We start from the raw sequence: 16,121 nt of genomic DNA, 5'->3' as shown, positions 1-16,121 counted from the left end.
CAGAGAATATGGAAAAAAGCTTTATCTGGTTGCTTCCATTATTCACACCAGACTATTCAGTATATTCTATAAAATGAGTAGCCATATATGAATGTCATTCTCTTAAGCCATCTACCAAATAATGAACTACATCATTCACTTAAGCCACGTGCCAAATAATGAACTATGCCATTCACTTAAGCCATGCTTCAGATTATGAACTAGAAGTGCTGCTTTGGTGTCATTTGGTAGACCGATGCCTTTCTCTAATCAATAGGTGATTGCATTTCACATCATGACACTATCTAGTTGTACGTACACCCCACACGCAGTCTGGAAGAAAACATGGTGGCACTGTGATGATTGGCCACTCTCTCCAACACAGGCTCCATAGGAGCTCCCTCTGATGAAATGTGCCAGAATCTGGAGTGTGCTTACGCGCATTCTGCTTATTGTAGGTGTGGACTGGACATCGCTTTGCAGTACAGATTTAAGTTAGCTCTATGTATCTCTTGTTGTAAATAAGTAAGGGGAAAATTCCTGTTAGCTTGTTCTTACAAAAGTGCTAATATTAATAATATTATAAAGAACTAATTTAGTTTTAAATGTTTCTGTGGAAATCCTCCTCAGTGGGGTATAAAAAGAGTTGGACCACACAGAGTTCATGAATCCAGTCTCACACACTACTGTATCAACCATATATCGGGACAGTTAAGTGTTGTTTAAAAAATAAGACAATGAACAACTTGAAATCAGTGGTTTTTAAAAAAACTAATGGGAAATCTGTGATTTATAGCAACATAACACAAAATCAGTGCTGTTTAGTGGAATGTCACGGAAAATAGCATTTTTGCCTCTTCTCTGTGAAAAATGTCATAAATCTGAGGATGTCAGCAATAGATGGTAGCTATTTAATGTTGAAAATAGATATCAACTTTTTCATCAGGGCTAATTGCGGCATATAATCTATTTAGAATAATAGTTCATTTCCTAAATTAAGAAGTGAGCTTGTGTGTAACTCGTTCTTATGAAAGTGCTAATATTAATAATATTATGAAGAACTAATCTAATTTTAAATGTTTCTGTGGGACTCCTCCTCAGTGGAGGAGCCTCTGCTTCCTGACAATCAACAATAGTAGCGGTATTGAATGTGTAAATATATTACATAATCTAAATTTCCATTCGGCGAAACATTTCAACATTTGTCATATACGCAAAAGCACCACAAATTCTTATTCATGTCACTGTGTACTCAGCACAAAATGCATAGTGACTTATGAAAATATTATATGACATCTCCATAATTTTAAGGATATTGTTTCCAAAAGATGTTGCAAGAGTTTCTGCATTCAAAGACAAATCTGTGGCATTGTTTATCAAGTCAAAATTTGTTTTGCTGGACATTTTTTGTTCATGTAGTTGATTCACATACATGTTCAAACTTTTCAGCAGTGCAGCAAAATAGACATTTTCTCCAAAATTCTCATGAAATCTTGAATGGGAGAAAGTTCTGCCTCTATTCAAATACAGTATTCATTCAGCCTAAACTCAGTGACAAGCATGTGTGTTGACGTAATTCACAATTGTGAAAATGTCAAAGCCTGCACTGACTGCTAATGGATAGGCATGGGAATCTGAAACCACAGTCAAGACACTATTTTGAAACATGTGCAGAGTGGAAAATACAAGACAACAAAATTAAGCAGTATAGTTTGCCAATAAAGTAGCAGTCTTCAAATAGCAGCATTTTTGAAGCTGGGGAAAAAAATGAAATGCAACTTAGGATATGTGGACCACAGAACTGTATAAACATTTTTGAGGGACAAAATTCCACTCCAAAAACTGGAAAACCAAGATTTTAAGCAGTGGATGAATGAATACATTTAATACAAACAAAAAGATACTTCACTTAAAACTTCTGGGCTGGGAGGCCATGGTCGATGTGTAAAACTCTCCCGACATTTCGTCTCTGACTGCAGGAGACATCCTCCAAGGTAAAGTGGTGAGCTGCAAAAAGAATTTGAGGAAGTACTGATTATATAGGCACTACAGAAGGCACCACTGTCCATCACATGGTGTCGGCTATGAGACTGTCTCTGGTAACGCCAACATTCTCTATTGAAAATAATCGATCGTCATGCTTCTGGTGCAACACTGACATTCAAATTTTACCCAGTTTAACACCTTCATCTTCCCTGTTAAAATTATTACAGTGTTTATCAATCTCAATAGTCTCTCTATACATGTGGGCGAGGTTTTAGATATGATGCTCATCTCGCTGAATATATTTCATGATTACCTTCCTGGTAAACGTGTTCTGCTATGACCGATTTATCCATGTGACCCAGGTAGCAATTCCTCGTAGGTTCAACAAGACGGGTGTTCACACTTCTCTTTGTGGTACCAATATAAACCTGTCCACAACTACAAGGAATTTTATATGAAGAGATTGACAGCATGGCTATGGGCAGTCCTCTTATTCTTGCTGTGGCTAACTGTTTGTGGAGACTTTTGAACAATGGGTGTTGCAGACTGCCAGTAAGAGACCAGCCAGATGGTATCGTTATGTCAATGACACATTTGTAGTATGGACACAAGGAGCAGAGGAGTTGGATGCCTTCCTGACACATCTAATGGGCAACTGAATTTCCTGGATGTGTCTGTGATTAAATGACAGGACAGAATGTACGGCCGTAAGATGTGTAGAAAGGCCATACATACTGATCGTTATCTGCATAAAGATTCAAACCACACCCTAGACAAAAAAGACAGGGTGTACAAAATTTTTGAACCTGTTTACTTAAAAGATGAGATTGAACATATATGGTAAACTTTCATGAAGAATGGCTATTCTACCAAGGATATACATTGAGCATTTTGCTCTAGGCAGAGAATCAGGAGCAAAGACGAACAACAGTCGCCCAATGGCAAGGTTTTTCTCCCATTCACTAGTAAGGTCACAGATCGCATTGGGAAATTGTTAAGCGAGTATGGAGTGGAAACTATTTTCAGACCCACCAGGGAAATAAAGGAATATTTAAGATCAGAAAAAGATACATGACACCATTTGGCTACAGTGGGGGTACATAAAATTCCTTGAGTTGTGGACAGGAGAAAGAGAAGTGTGAACACCTGTATTGTTGACATAAGAGGAATTGCTGCCTGGATCACATGGATAAATCAGCCATAGCCAGGAAGGTAATCATGAAATAAAATTCAGCGAGATGAGCACCATATCTAAAACCTGGCATTTTTATTCGTGCATATATATAGAGGCTACTGACATTGATAAACACTGTAATAATTTTAACAGGAAAGATGAAGGTGTTAAACTGGATAAATTTTGGATGACAGCATTGCACCAGAAGCATGACGATCGATTACTTTCAACAGAGAATGCTGGCATTACCAGAGACAGTCTCATAACTGATTCCACGTGATGGACAGTGGTGCCCTCTGTAGTGCTTATATAATCAGTGATTCCTTGAGTTCGCCTCACAGTTCGCCACTTTACCTTGGAGGATGTCTCCTGCATCCAGGGACGAAATGTCAGGGGAGAGTTTTACACATCGACCATAGCCTATCAGCCCAGAAGTTTTAAGTGAAGACAATACCGGCCGTGAAAGTCTAAACTGTATGAGCAAAAATAAAATGTTAAGGCTTAATATTGAACAGAGTAATATATTTTACTCTAGCAAAAAATTAAACTATTTAAAAAAATCAGATACCTATTGTAATAATTGTTTCTGTTTAGGTGCTGGTAACATCCCATGTGCAAAAACAATTAGGGAAACTATCTTGTCTTCAACACAACTACTATGAAAAAATGATAGGAAGCAGCTCGCAGAAAAAGATAAGAGCATTGATGAAGAAGCCATTTTGTTTTCACCATATTGTTTAAATTTTTTGTTACAAGTACACAGTTTCTCAAGATAGCAAACCAACGCAGTGTGCTCATGCAATTTTGGGGCTCTTCAGAAATACAATATACAGTACGATAATGTGAAAGCCTGCTGAGTGATGGTGTTACTATGAAAAAATGTGTTGATTCCTTGAAGACAGTAAAAGGTCATAATTTAAACCAAATTGAGTGTAGAGCACATACACTGAATACAATTCCAAACTTTTTTTTCAAAGGAACTAAGTAAATTGATCACTATGAAACATTCGTACTTGTAGTTTGTCTAGGAAAAGAACGTTGATGCAAGGCTTTCTCCTCTTCCAGTTTTAAGACACTGATAGACCTTCACAGTCACTTACATAACAGAATTTTTTGAAGAAGTGATTGAATTCTTTCAGGGTGAGACATTTGGTAGCTACCTAACACAGACATCAAGTATGTCAATTTGCTATTAGATGACGAAGTGACTTGGATTTTTGTAGTGGTCACGTTGATTGAAGAACATACCAGTCACTTAATATGACAGTCATCTTAGAGATTTTGAAATATCCAATTTTGTTGAACTTTATTCAAAGTTATAAGAGCTTGAAGAATGTTTCAATATTGTGGGGAAAGGAATTTTTGGTGATGTACAAAATAAGATTCTGAAAACGTACAGAAATTTCTGGTTGAAAATTATATTTAGGAGTAAAAGAGGCAACTCACTGAAAGGTACAAGTACCGCATTATTGATAGGCACACAAACAAAAGATACAGAGCTTTGATAGCTTTCAGAATGCACTTCCTTTTTCTAGGTGTAGGAAAAACATGGACACAAACACACTCACTCACATGAAAACACCTGGCTCCCTACTTTGTGCTCAGTTGACTGCCAGCTCTTTACTGGCTCACAGTGAGTGTACTGAGGTAAGGTGTGGGATGCAGTGGGGGATGCAGAGAGGTGGGAGGCAGAGGGGGGTTGGTTGTCATACTAATGTAAAATGCTGTGCGGTGGTCACAACAGAGCTAGTATATAACATGGCTGCATTCACAGATGGCCCAGCCTCTGATGGAGTAGCATAAGCCTGTGACGGGACTGGAGTATGTGGTGCTGGGTGGCTGGATTGGGCAGATCTTGCATCTGGGTCTTCCACAGGTGTATGATCACTGTGGTACAGGATTGGGGGTGGGAGTGGCATAGTGATGAACTAGGATGTTGCGGAAGTTGGGTGGCCAGTGGAACACCACTCTGGGAGGAGTTGGAAATATCTTGGATAGGATGTCCGTCATTTCAGGGCATGATGATAGATAGTCAAAGCACTGGCAAATGTGGTTCAGTCGTCCCAGTCCAGGGTGGTATTGGGTGACAATGGGGGCACTTCTTTGTGGTGGCCATGGCAGATGTTAATCTCCTCTCAGATGTCTCCATCCACACCTCAGTCCACATCAAACCCACCAATCGCCAACAGCACCTGCACTCTGACAGCTGCTACTCCTCCCACACCAAAATATCCTTCCCATACAGCCCCAGTACCCTGCCCAATTTGTGTCCCCACATCAGTTAGTTGTGTGCTGTTATCTCACACCCTAATCATGGGCCCAGCCATCTGCCACCTACTCCCTATACCTGCACTGCTAGCTAGCCCATAGACAGCTCCCCACTCTCCCATGAGCTGTTAGGCACTTTCCCCCAACCCCGTGGCTCCCACCTCATTCCTTGCCTCACCCCACTACATCCCACACCCCCACCTCACCTCAGTACACTCACTGTGGGCCAGTAAAAAGCTAGCAGTCAACTGAGCCCAACGTAGGCAGCCAGGTGTGTGTGTGTGTGTGTGTGTGTGTGTGTGTGTGTGTGTGTGTGTGTGTGTGTGTCCATATTATTATTATGGCTAGAAAAAAGAAGTGCATACCAAAAGTTAGCCAAGCTCCGTACCTATTGCTTGTGTGCCTATCGACAATGCAGCACTTCTACCTTTCAGCGAGTCGTCTCCTTTATTCCTAAACAAGATTTTGAAAATGATAAAGAGGCATATGCTTCATTGAAAAGTTCAGCAGGGATTGAAGTGCACTGGGCTGCATCTTCATGTAAGGTTGCCAACTCTCATGGCCCCGAATCCAAACAAACCAGTCTTCAAAGCCTTAGATTCATGTTTTACCCAAGGGCAATAAGCTTGTATGCATTAATGCAGACATAGCAAGTGACTGACCTCTATAGTGCAGATACTCTGAAGGGGTATAAATCTCTTCAGAACTTTTTCTGAAAAGCTCTTCATAACTTTGCTGAAAAGCAAATGTCCACGTATCCAGGAAATGTTGACATAGTCAAATGTCTGCAGGCGACAAGAACTGATAATCAGCCATTTGAAACTGTTGCACTAAGGTTATTTACATTCCATGATACAAATTAGACAATGAGAGGCTATTTTCTAACTACAATGAAGCGTTAAAACATTGATATCACAATCTCTTGGAAGATAAATAAGGAATCATGTGAATGCCATCATTTGAAAAACTGTCTTGCCTTAAAGTGTTATTTTTTATTTAATTATCAAGTATAACAAATATTTTCTTCCCTTTTTCTTCTTCTGAAGTCAGCATAATACGAATAAACATAATGTTTATGGTGTAATAAATATAATGTACATAATAGATATAGTTTCATCTTCAGCACTGGAAAATGGTTACATAACTTGAATATAAATAATCAAAAAAAGAAAGCAGCCAGCTGTAAATAACACCAAAAAATAACAGCAAAATCTGCAAATCATAACACAAAAATTGGTCATAAAATAAAATGACTTTTTCCTGTCCCTACCCATAAGGAATCCAACCTGTCTGATTGTTAAATAAATCTGCACCCACACATCTGAGTCCTTTCTGCCCTAATATTAAATCCTTAAAGTCCATCTAGACATTGGATTTGATGCTAGTATTATGTTCAAGGTGGCAGTATTTTTTGGCCTGGTAAGAATGAAGGACATTAATGTATGAATGTATTTTGAAACAGTTATTAAAAAAAAATGAAGAGATATCTGAAGGATGTTCTGGCTAGAGTAAACACTGTATAACCTGTATAATTTTTATAACATGCTTTTGTATCCTGAAAATACTACTGTTGTAAATTGAGATGTCCCAAGAAAGGATTCCATAACTCATTAGTAATTGAAAATATATGGAATAAGTGTATACAGAATGTACAGTCATGTATATTTGAAGTGTAGCTGAACTAAGTTTCTTCATTAATGTGGGTTATGGCTGTGGTTTATCTACAGACCAGAAAGGTAAACATTGTCCAACAAACTGTGGCATTCTGCAAAGTATTTACTGGCTCTTGTCAAAATCTAATGATAACTGTCTTGGGTCCTCTGTTGATGTTCTCTAATATTTCCTTACATGCTTTTCTTTCTTCCTTTCTTTTATTTTTTTATTTTTTACTTTTTTAAACTGTGTTCTGAATGTTAAAGATCACTGTCCAACATTAGAAGAAGTTAGCATTAACATATGACATCAGAAAGAGTCAAAATATCATACTCTAAAGTAAATCACTATCAGTCCACCATGTACTTACAAAAAGGAAAACAGTAGAATAAAGTTGCACATTCTCAAGAACAGATGGCACAGCAATTCAGTAGCCAAAGTTTCTTTGTGTGACTGAAGAAAAACGTGTTTGTATGCTCTACTTTCTTGAGAGAGAAGCAAGTAGATTGGAAACTGAAGATAGTATTATGGAATTTTAAGAGTGAATATGTTATGATCTGAAGACCAAAAGGAAGAAATTGAGTATTAAACAATGTTACTAAAGTAAACTGCATTATATAAACTCACAGGGTTGTAGACGATAGTTTGGAAAAGTTCTCCGCCTTGAATAATCTCGTCTAGTTTTGTAGGTCCCCCAGGATAATCTCGCATCATAATAGTATGGGTGAAGAGGCCGCATGTCTGGCGTGGCAATACCTGTTGAAGAAAGACTTAAATGAGTAATACCTAATCATCACATCCAAACATACATTTTTCACAACTGTTTATAAAGAGAGAAAGCTGCTTCTATTCTCTGTGCTTTATGACACACTTTAGTGAATAATCTAAAAACCTTAAAAACTAAAAGAATATGCAATTAGTCAATTATACTTCATATTTGGCTCATCAGATTATACTTCGTATAATTTATCATGCTTGGACAGTCTTGCTTTCACACAGAGAAAATGAGTAATGTGAGAATTAGGAAGAAAAAAGTTACTGAATGTTGAAAAAAATTTGATTGCATGAATGGATAAGCAATGAAATCAAAATTTTATTAAGAGGATTGTATGTAATAAAGCTTTGTCAGGGAGTGATTATTTCGTAGAATATTGTCTTTATTGAAATTAGAGCGAAGTGTGTTTTGTTTCACAGAATGTTTGATTGTCATCATTATGCAATGATTTCTGTGTGCATGTGTGAATCAAATGAGGAGGTAAGTAATCATTTATATAACACTGACATGATCAGTGTGAGCTTTCATGACTGACACTATGATTTACTTCTTGGAAAACATCTCTATATTTGGGACAATTTTCTTGCTAATGTATTTTTTCCTACTGATGGAGACATTGTCAGAGACTGTAAAGATAGATGTGTAAATCCTCTGGCTTTAAAATGTTTCAGAAACTGATTATAGTAAATCCCCAAATTAACAAAGTTGCTTTTAAGGAAGTTCTGCTTTAATTAATATTTCTAGTGGTCCCAGCAAAAATCACATATCAACAATGTTATTTCACCCTGCTTTAATGAACATTGCTTTATGAAAAAGTCCACTTTTAAGGAATAAACATGATATGTTTCACAATTTTAAATCAGTTTTTATGTAATTCCTAACATTTTCTAGTGAATTTATGCTTTCTTTCCACTTCACACATCATAATTTTTGTAGTGTGGCACAGTAAATGGTAATCGATTTAGCTGTTTGACATGACAATAATTTGACTTCTCTTGTAATGGTACTCACAAATGTGTCAAAAGTATTGGAAATCTATTTCTGTGCGACTTTGGTCATGTGATCTGATTTCAAAGTCACTGAGGCTATGAAACACAAAAACTATAGTTGTTTCATTAGTAAAGTGTCAAAGAAATCAATTTTACTTTTTTGGAGTTGTGGCCTCCAAACAATTCAAAAAAAGCTGATGTTGACAATCTTAACATGAATATTTTGAACAACATGGAGAAGGAATCTGATTTAGTGCAGTCTACATGTGTGGAATATTCAAAATTAAGAAGCATTCTTTAATGCTGAAGCTAATGATTCCTGTGGATCCAAAAAAGAACATTCATATGCCTATGTTCAGTGATGTGGAAAATATTCTTCTGAAGTTGTTTCACAGACTGAGCAGTTGAAGGATCAATATAAGGGGAAACATACCGCAGCGGAAGGCCCATGAAATTGCTTTGAAGGTCAACACTGAAAATTTCTGTGCATCAAATAACTGTTCAAATCATTTTTAAAAAATCTGTAGTTTCAAAGTGTATGTGGAGAAAGTGAGGCTCTGGTCACAAAAAGTGTGAAGAACGTTACACTGCCATGACTGATACAGGGTTATGAGACCAGACACATTTTGAATGCTGATGAAACTGGCACCTTTTATAATTTACTTCCTGCAAAATCATTGCGTTTAGGCAAACAATGCCATGGAGGTAAAAAAAAAGTAAAGAAAGGATGACAATGCTACTGTATGTAAATTGTGATGGAAGAGAAAAGATGCCACCACTATTAACTCCCGGATGATTTGAAAACATAAAAATGCTACCAGTAGTTTGCACTTATGGTACAACAGCAGTCTCCGAAGATGTCAGAAATCTTTACAACTTTTTTGGGTGTTTAGATGCTGAGATCAGTGCATTGTGAAGGAAAGTTGTATTTATTATGGACCGATGCTCTGTAGGCCTAGACATAGAAGAAATTGTTTCTGAGTAATGTAAATATTGTGATCTTTCCTCTAAACTAAAAAATTCACCTGCAGGTTCTGGACTTGGGCATAGTACACTCTGTTAAAGCCAAATACAGAGTAGCAGTTGTTCAGAAATCAGTTTCATTCTTTGAGAGAATTCAAGTGAAGAGACAGCACTGTACAAGCTACACATATGTTTGTTGCCCTCTGGAATTCTGTACCACAACAGACCATGTTAAATTGTTTCACAAAGGCTGGCTGTAGTACACCAGTTTCTGTTGAAGACATCATTGCAGAATAACAACACCGTAGCAAAACTAATTTTATGAAAATGCAACATTCCAGGACATTGTTTGTTGTGATGATGACATACTGACCTCCAAAATCAAGACTAATGCAAGTGAAATGCTTATGACAAAACACAGGTAGGAAGCGGCAGTGACAATGAAGAAGAAGAAGAAGAAGAAGGACATTGCGTCAAGTTTTGTTGCTACTGTGCAAAGAATTGATACTGTCAGGAAACTCTTTTCCTCTTTTAATGTAGATGAGTCAACTGTAACTTATATCAACCAGCTGGAGCAACTGCTTCTTTCATTACAATATGTTGGAAGAAAAAAATAAACAAGACTTATTCATTTTTAAAAACATTAAGGCTGTGTTCTGTGAAAAGTGTAATAATTATATTTTTGCTTCATTTAAATTTGTAGCACAGGGTATAGCTATTTTTGTAATTAAACAGCACTTATATCACCAGGGCCAACAGCCTTGCTGCAGTGGTAGCACCGGTTCCCATCATATCACTGAAGTTAAACCCTGGAGGGCTGGGCTAAAACTTGGATGGGTGACCATCCAGTCTGCGGAGCACTGTTGGCAAGCGGGGTGCACTCATCCCTTGTGAGATAAACTGAGGAGCTATCTGATTGAGGAGTAGCAGCTCCTGTCTCGTAAACTGACGTACAGCCAGGAGAGTGGTGTGCTGACCACATGCCCCTCCATATCCACATCCAGTGATGCCTGTGGACTCAGGATAACACGGCGGCCGGTCAGTACCATTGGGCCTTCCAAGGCTTGTTCGGGTGGAGAGTTGTTGTATATCACCTAAACATGCTTTATTTATGATTCTGAGTCACTCCTTCCACCTACTCTGGCAAAACCCTCATTTTAGGAAAATCACTATTTAACAAAAAAATATTTGGGCCCCAGAGATTGATTAAAATGAGTTTTACTGTACTTCCAATGCTTCACTACGAAATAGTGAAGCAGCTGAACAGCTTCCTCCTACACACATGGTGGCCACCACATTTAAAATCATTTGAATGTTACCAAAGACCACTGTGTTGAGCTGAAGTGGCACCTTGAACTTTTTCAGTGCATGAATTACTGCCATTTGTTTTATTTAATCACAGAACACACAACTTGTATAAAATTACTCTTTCTTCTTTGAAGTTCCATTAATGTTTCAAATTTTTATCACCACTCTGCACAGTCTGTTTCTACCAGTAAATTATCCTCTCTATACACTCAATTTCTACCAATAAAGTGTTCAAAGGTTTGCTTTATGAAGCACAAAACTTCATAAAATGTAAACACCTATTTCCATAAACAATGAGAATATCTTCAACACATGGAGACAAAATTTTAGGCAGAAAATTATGCCTCAGACCACAGAGTAAAACTCAAATGCCATGAGCCATCACAAAGTGATATAAAAGAAAGAAAGAAAGAACAACAACAACAACTCAAATTACATTAAAGATACTTAACCATAACACAACTGATTCCTCAATGTTAATATTTTTAGAGGTAGTAAAAACTAGTGAATCCTTTTCATCTTTATTGAAATTGTTTCAGTGTACATAAGGAAACAAACAATATTGATCCAAAGATATTTATTTACAAACACAATCAGTTTCTCACCATTATATTTCGGTGAATAAATCCACGTCTCAGTCTCGCTGGTCGCAGATGTGGGTATTCCTCTGTCGAAGTTACCCGAACGTTCCACACTTTCTTCCAGGCCTCATACAATATCTCATGAACAGGATACACACCAGAGTGGTGAGGTGCTATAGAATAACCAGAATCCACTGGGATACCATGTTCCTGTCAAAAAAAAGTGTAACAGGTAACAGAGGCATTTCATAAAAGACAACCAGGGAAATTATATAAATGTAAATCATTTATAAATTGTGGCACAGCAGAACTTGTAGCCAGTACTTACCTCCGGCAGGTGAAATATGTAGTACTGCCAACAGATGTAACAAAGTGAAAGTGATGATACTATCCTAGCTTCTGGAACTGTTAGCTCCCACTTCAAGAAGCAGAGTGGGAAGGCTACAAAGGAATTTCCCACGATGAGAGAGTCCCACCTGTAGTGAGATGATGGTAGACAAAGGTGAAGGGGAGGTGTCGGAGGGCGACCTGCCTTTCTCTTTGACCCTTCGAAACCTATCCCTCCTTCACTTTGAAAGAGGAACTAACAGTTCTGATAGCTACGTAGTGTTTACACTACAGCTTTTAGATGTGCCTGTCAGCACCACTGTATATTTATATAATAGATCTGGGTGAAATCAAATTAATTGTTGGATGTCTTTACTGGCCATCTGATTCTGCTGTGACAGTCTTAGAATCATTCAAACAAAGTATCTGCTCAGTAGTTCATAAATACCCAGATTGTGCAGCACTGGTTGTAGGTGACTTTAATCTACTGAGTATAGAAAGGGATCTCTACAAATTCATTCTGGGTGGTACAGACAGGTAATCTTGTCAAATACTTTTCAACATGTTTTCTAAAAACTGTCTCAAGCACTTAGTTCAACACTCCACACACAAGAGAAATACTTTTCCCCTTGTAGCTACAAACAGGCCTGATTTTATCAAAAAAATCAGTATAGAGACATGGATTAGTGATCACAATTTGTCATTATAGCAATGATGGGTAACAAAGTTAATAAATGCATTGGGAAGGCAGGAGAGTATTTTTTTTTTTTTTCTAGAAATTGTTGTTAGCATCTCACTTTGGCCACACATGGACATCATTTTGTTCCAGTTTGATGGACATAGAGGAACTGTGGGTAAAGCTTAAACAGATTGAGAGTAGTGCTTTTGAGAAGTATGTGCTGAGTATGTGGAATAAGGACGCCAAAGTCTAACCACGGTTTAATAATAAAATTCAGAAAATGCTGAGAAAGTAAAGACTATTGCACTCTTGTTTCAAAAAAGAATGCTCAAATGATGGCATGCAAAAATTATTAGAGATTCATGTCTCTTTAAAAATATCAATGCACGAGGCATACAACAATTACCACCATCACACCTTAGCAAAAGATCTTGCTGAGGACCTGAAAAAATTCTGCTCCTGCATAAAATCACTAAGCAGATTGAAGGTTTTTACCTAGTCACTTGCTGAGTAGTCTGGCGTAACAATAGAAGACAACAAAATGAAGGCCAGAGTTTTAAATTTCTCATTTACAAAATCATTCACACAGGAAGATCATACAGATGTATAATCATTTGACCATTGAAGAGACTCTTGCATGAAGCACAGGTAACCAGCTAAAAAGCTGGAAATAAATGTCAGCAAGTCCAGATGGAACCCCAAATCGGTTTTACAGAGAGTACTTAGCTCGCACCACAAATTTCTCGCCCATCAAAAATTCCCAAGTCAATGGAAAATAGTGTATGTGACTCCTGTATATAAGAAGAGTGAAAGAATGGAAATGCAAAATTCAAGACTAATACCCTCAACATCTATTTATTGCAGAATTCTTGAAAATGTTCTCATTTCAAATATAATAAATTTCCTAGACACAGAAAAGCTTTTGCCTGAAACCCAGCTTCTCATTTTCCAACACAACATCCTGCAGACCATGGACAAAGGACAACAATCAGATTCCATATTCCTAGATTTTCAGGAAGTGTTTGATATGACGCCCCACTGCAGACTGTTAACAAAGGAACGAGCTTACAGATTAGGTTCCCAGATATGTGGGTGGCCTGAAGACTTTTTAAGTAATAAAAACCAGTATGTTATCTTCAATGGCAAGTGATCAGATATGGGGGCATCATCAGGAGTGGCAATGCGAAGAGTAATGGGACCACTCTTGTTCTCTGGGATAATCTGTCAGACAGGTTAAGCAACAATCCCTGGCTGTTTGCTCATCGTGCCAAGGTGTACAGGAAGACGTCAGCATTGACTGACTGTAGGAAGATACAAGATGATCTGGGCAAAATTTGTAGCTGGCGTAATGAATGGCAGCTTGCTCTAAATGTAGAAAAGTGTAAGTTAATGCAGATAAATATGAAAAACACAATCCCATGACATTTGAATACAGCGTTAGAAGTGGCTTGCTTTACACAGTCGTGTCTTTTAAATATCTGAGCATAATGTTGCAATGCAATATGAAATGGAATGAGCATGTGAGGATTATGGTAGGGCAGGTGAATGGTCAACTTTGGTTTATTGGGAGAAATTTGAGAGAGTGTGGCTCATCTGTAAAGAAGACTGCATTGCTGGTGTGACCTATTCTTGAGTACAACTTGAGTGTTTTGAATCCACACCAGGTCAGATTAAAGGAAAACATTGAAGCAGTTAAGAGGCAGGCTGCTACATTTGTTACCAGTAAGTTCAAACAAGATTCAGGTATCATGGAGATGCTTCGGGAACTCAAATGGGAATCCCTGGAGGGGAGGTGACTGTGGTGTCACCGCCAGACACCACACTTGCTAGGTGGTAGCTTTTAAATCGGCCGCGGTCCGTTAGTATACGACGGACCCGCGTGTCACCACTGTCAGTAATTGCAGACCGAGCGCCACCACACGGCAGGTCTAGAGAGACGTACTAGCACTCGCCCCAGTTGTACAGCCGACGTTGCTAGCCCTGGCTCACTGAGAAATATGCTCTCATTTGCCGAGACGATAGTTAGCATAGCCTTCAGCTAAGTCAATTGCTACGACCTACCAAGGCGCCATTTATCCTTTGCTATGTATCTAATGAAGCATGTACAGTAACAAGACCAATGTTCACCAATTGTGGATTAAAGTTAAGTATTCCAGAAGCTATGTACTTTTCTTTATAGCATTCATTAAGTATCCTGTTTCAGACCTCACGCCATCCTGCGTGAGCTTATAGCGTGCATTTTGGCTTCCTCAAACAACACGGTGCTGGCACTTCTGCCGACACTTCAGTGACATTTTTTTTTTTAGGAACATTACTGAGAAAACTAAGAGACCAGCATTTTAAGCTGACTGCAGAACAATTCTACTGCCGCCAACACACATTTTGCATAAAAACCACGAAGATATGATACAAGAAATTAGGGCTCATTTGGAGGCATACAGACAGTCAATTTTTCCTTGCTCTGGAACAGGAAAGGAAGTGAATAACAGTGGTATAAGACCTCCACCACACATGTGGTGGCTTGTGGAATACGTACGTGGATGTAGATATTGCATCTCTTGCATGTAAATATGGGTTAGCATTTCTGTCTCGTTATTTATTAGTCTTCTTGACTGAATTTTCCTTTTGGTACAAATAATTTGTAGCATGCTCTTATTTCATTTTAAAAGGAAATGGATGATCTACTTCAATCTGTACATTTCTGTGAACCAGTTACTTTCTTCCATTAATCCTAACATGACTCCACTGTTGTATAGTTTTCCCGGCGTAATTTAAGATTCCAAGAATGAACCCTCATCTCACTTGATCAGTGTTATTTGATCTGTGATGTGTTTGTACCACTTTAATACAAGCTGCATGATACTCACAAGTATTTCTAGTTACCGCAGAAGTAATATGAACTGCCTCTACAAGAAAAAATTATTTTTAAAGAACGAAAAAAGACAGGTCAGAAAAGACTACACAGTGAGATGCATATTCAGTTCTCACAAAATATGTTTATAATGACTCCTCAATGTTTTCGGGTTGATTTTGATACATTTCATATTATCTACCTCCTCTGTTAAACACTGACCAATCTCTCTGAATAGGGTTCTTATAATAGTTCTTCATTCCTCATTTCCTTTTCATTTCTATCTTTAATTATTTCCCCTGTTAAAAGGGACATTGCATTAAGAGTCCTGACACTCATTTTAGTTCCACATTCTATTACTATCCAAATCGGAGTTCAAGAGCTAGATGACATTTTTGGTATTGTATGTTTTTAAATCTGTTCTCTAACACATAACGAATATTAATGTTAACTGAAAACTAGGTCCATTACCTACAAGGTAATTAATGTAATAAAAAATACTATTACATTACATATTTACACCATTCTTCTCCCTCCAAATTTTGCTGTAATATGCTATACATGTAGTATTCATCAATATAAAACACT

At 37.8% G+C, this 16,121-nt stretch overlaps 1 protein-coding gene across 1 annotated transcript in view; it reads right to left on the bottom strand.

Moving 5' to 3' along the window:
• The window catches only part of LOC124544957 (bifunctional heparan sulfate N-deacetylase/N-sulfotransferase), a gene marked incomplete at its 5' end in the record, with an annotated part of 101,622 nt that overhangs the window by 59,144 nt on the left and 26,357 nt on the right, over positions 1 to 16,121 (bottom strand). The window contains 2 exons of the mRNA XM_047123704.1: positions 7,688 to 7,816; positions 11,701 to 11,886. Of these exons, the coding sequence (XP_046979660.1) occupies positions 7,688 to 7,816; positions 11,701 to 11,886 (315 nt within the window). The remainder of the gene's footprint in view (positions 1 to 7,687; positions 7,817 to 11,700; positions 11,887 to 16,121) is intronic.

Source organism: Schistocerca americana, chromosome 8 (genome assembly GCF_021461395.2).
Source record: "Schistocerca americana isolate TAMUIC-IGC-003095 chromosome 8, iqSchAmer2.1, whole genome shotgun sequence".
Taxonomy (NCBI): Eukaryota; Metazoa; Arthropoda; class Insecta; order Orthoptera; family Acrididae; genus Schistocerca; species Schistocerca americana.
The sequence above is the reverse complement of the archived record's forward strand: the minus strand, read 5'-3'. Positions and strand labels throughout refer to the sequence as shown.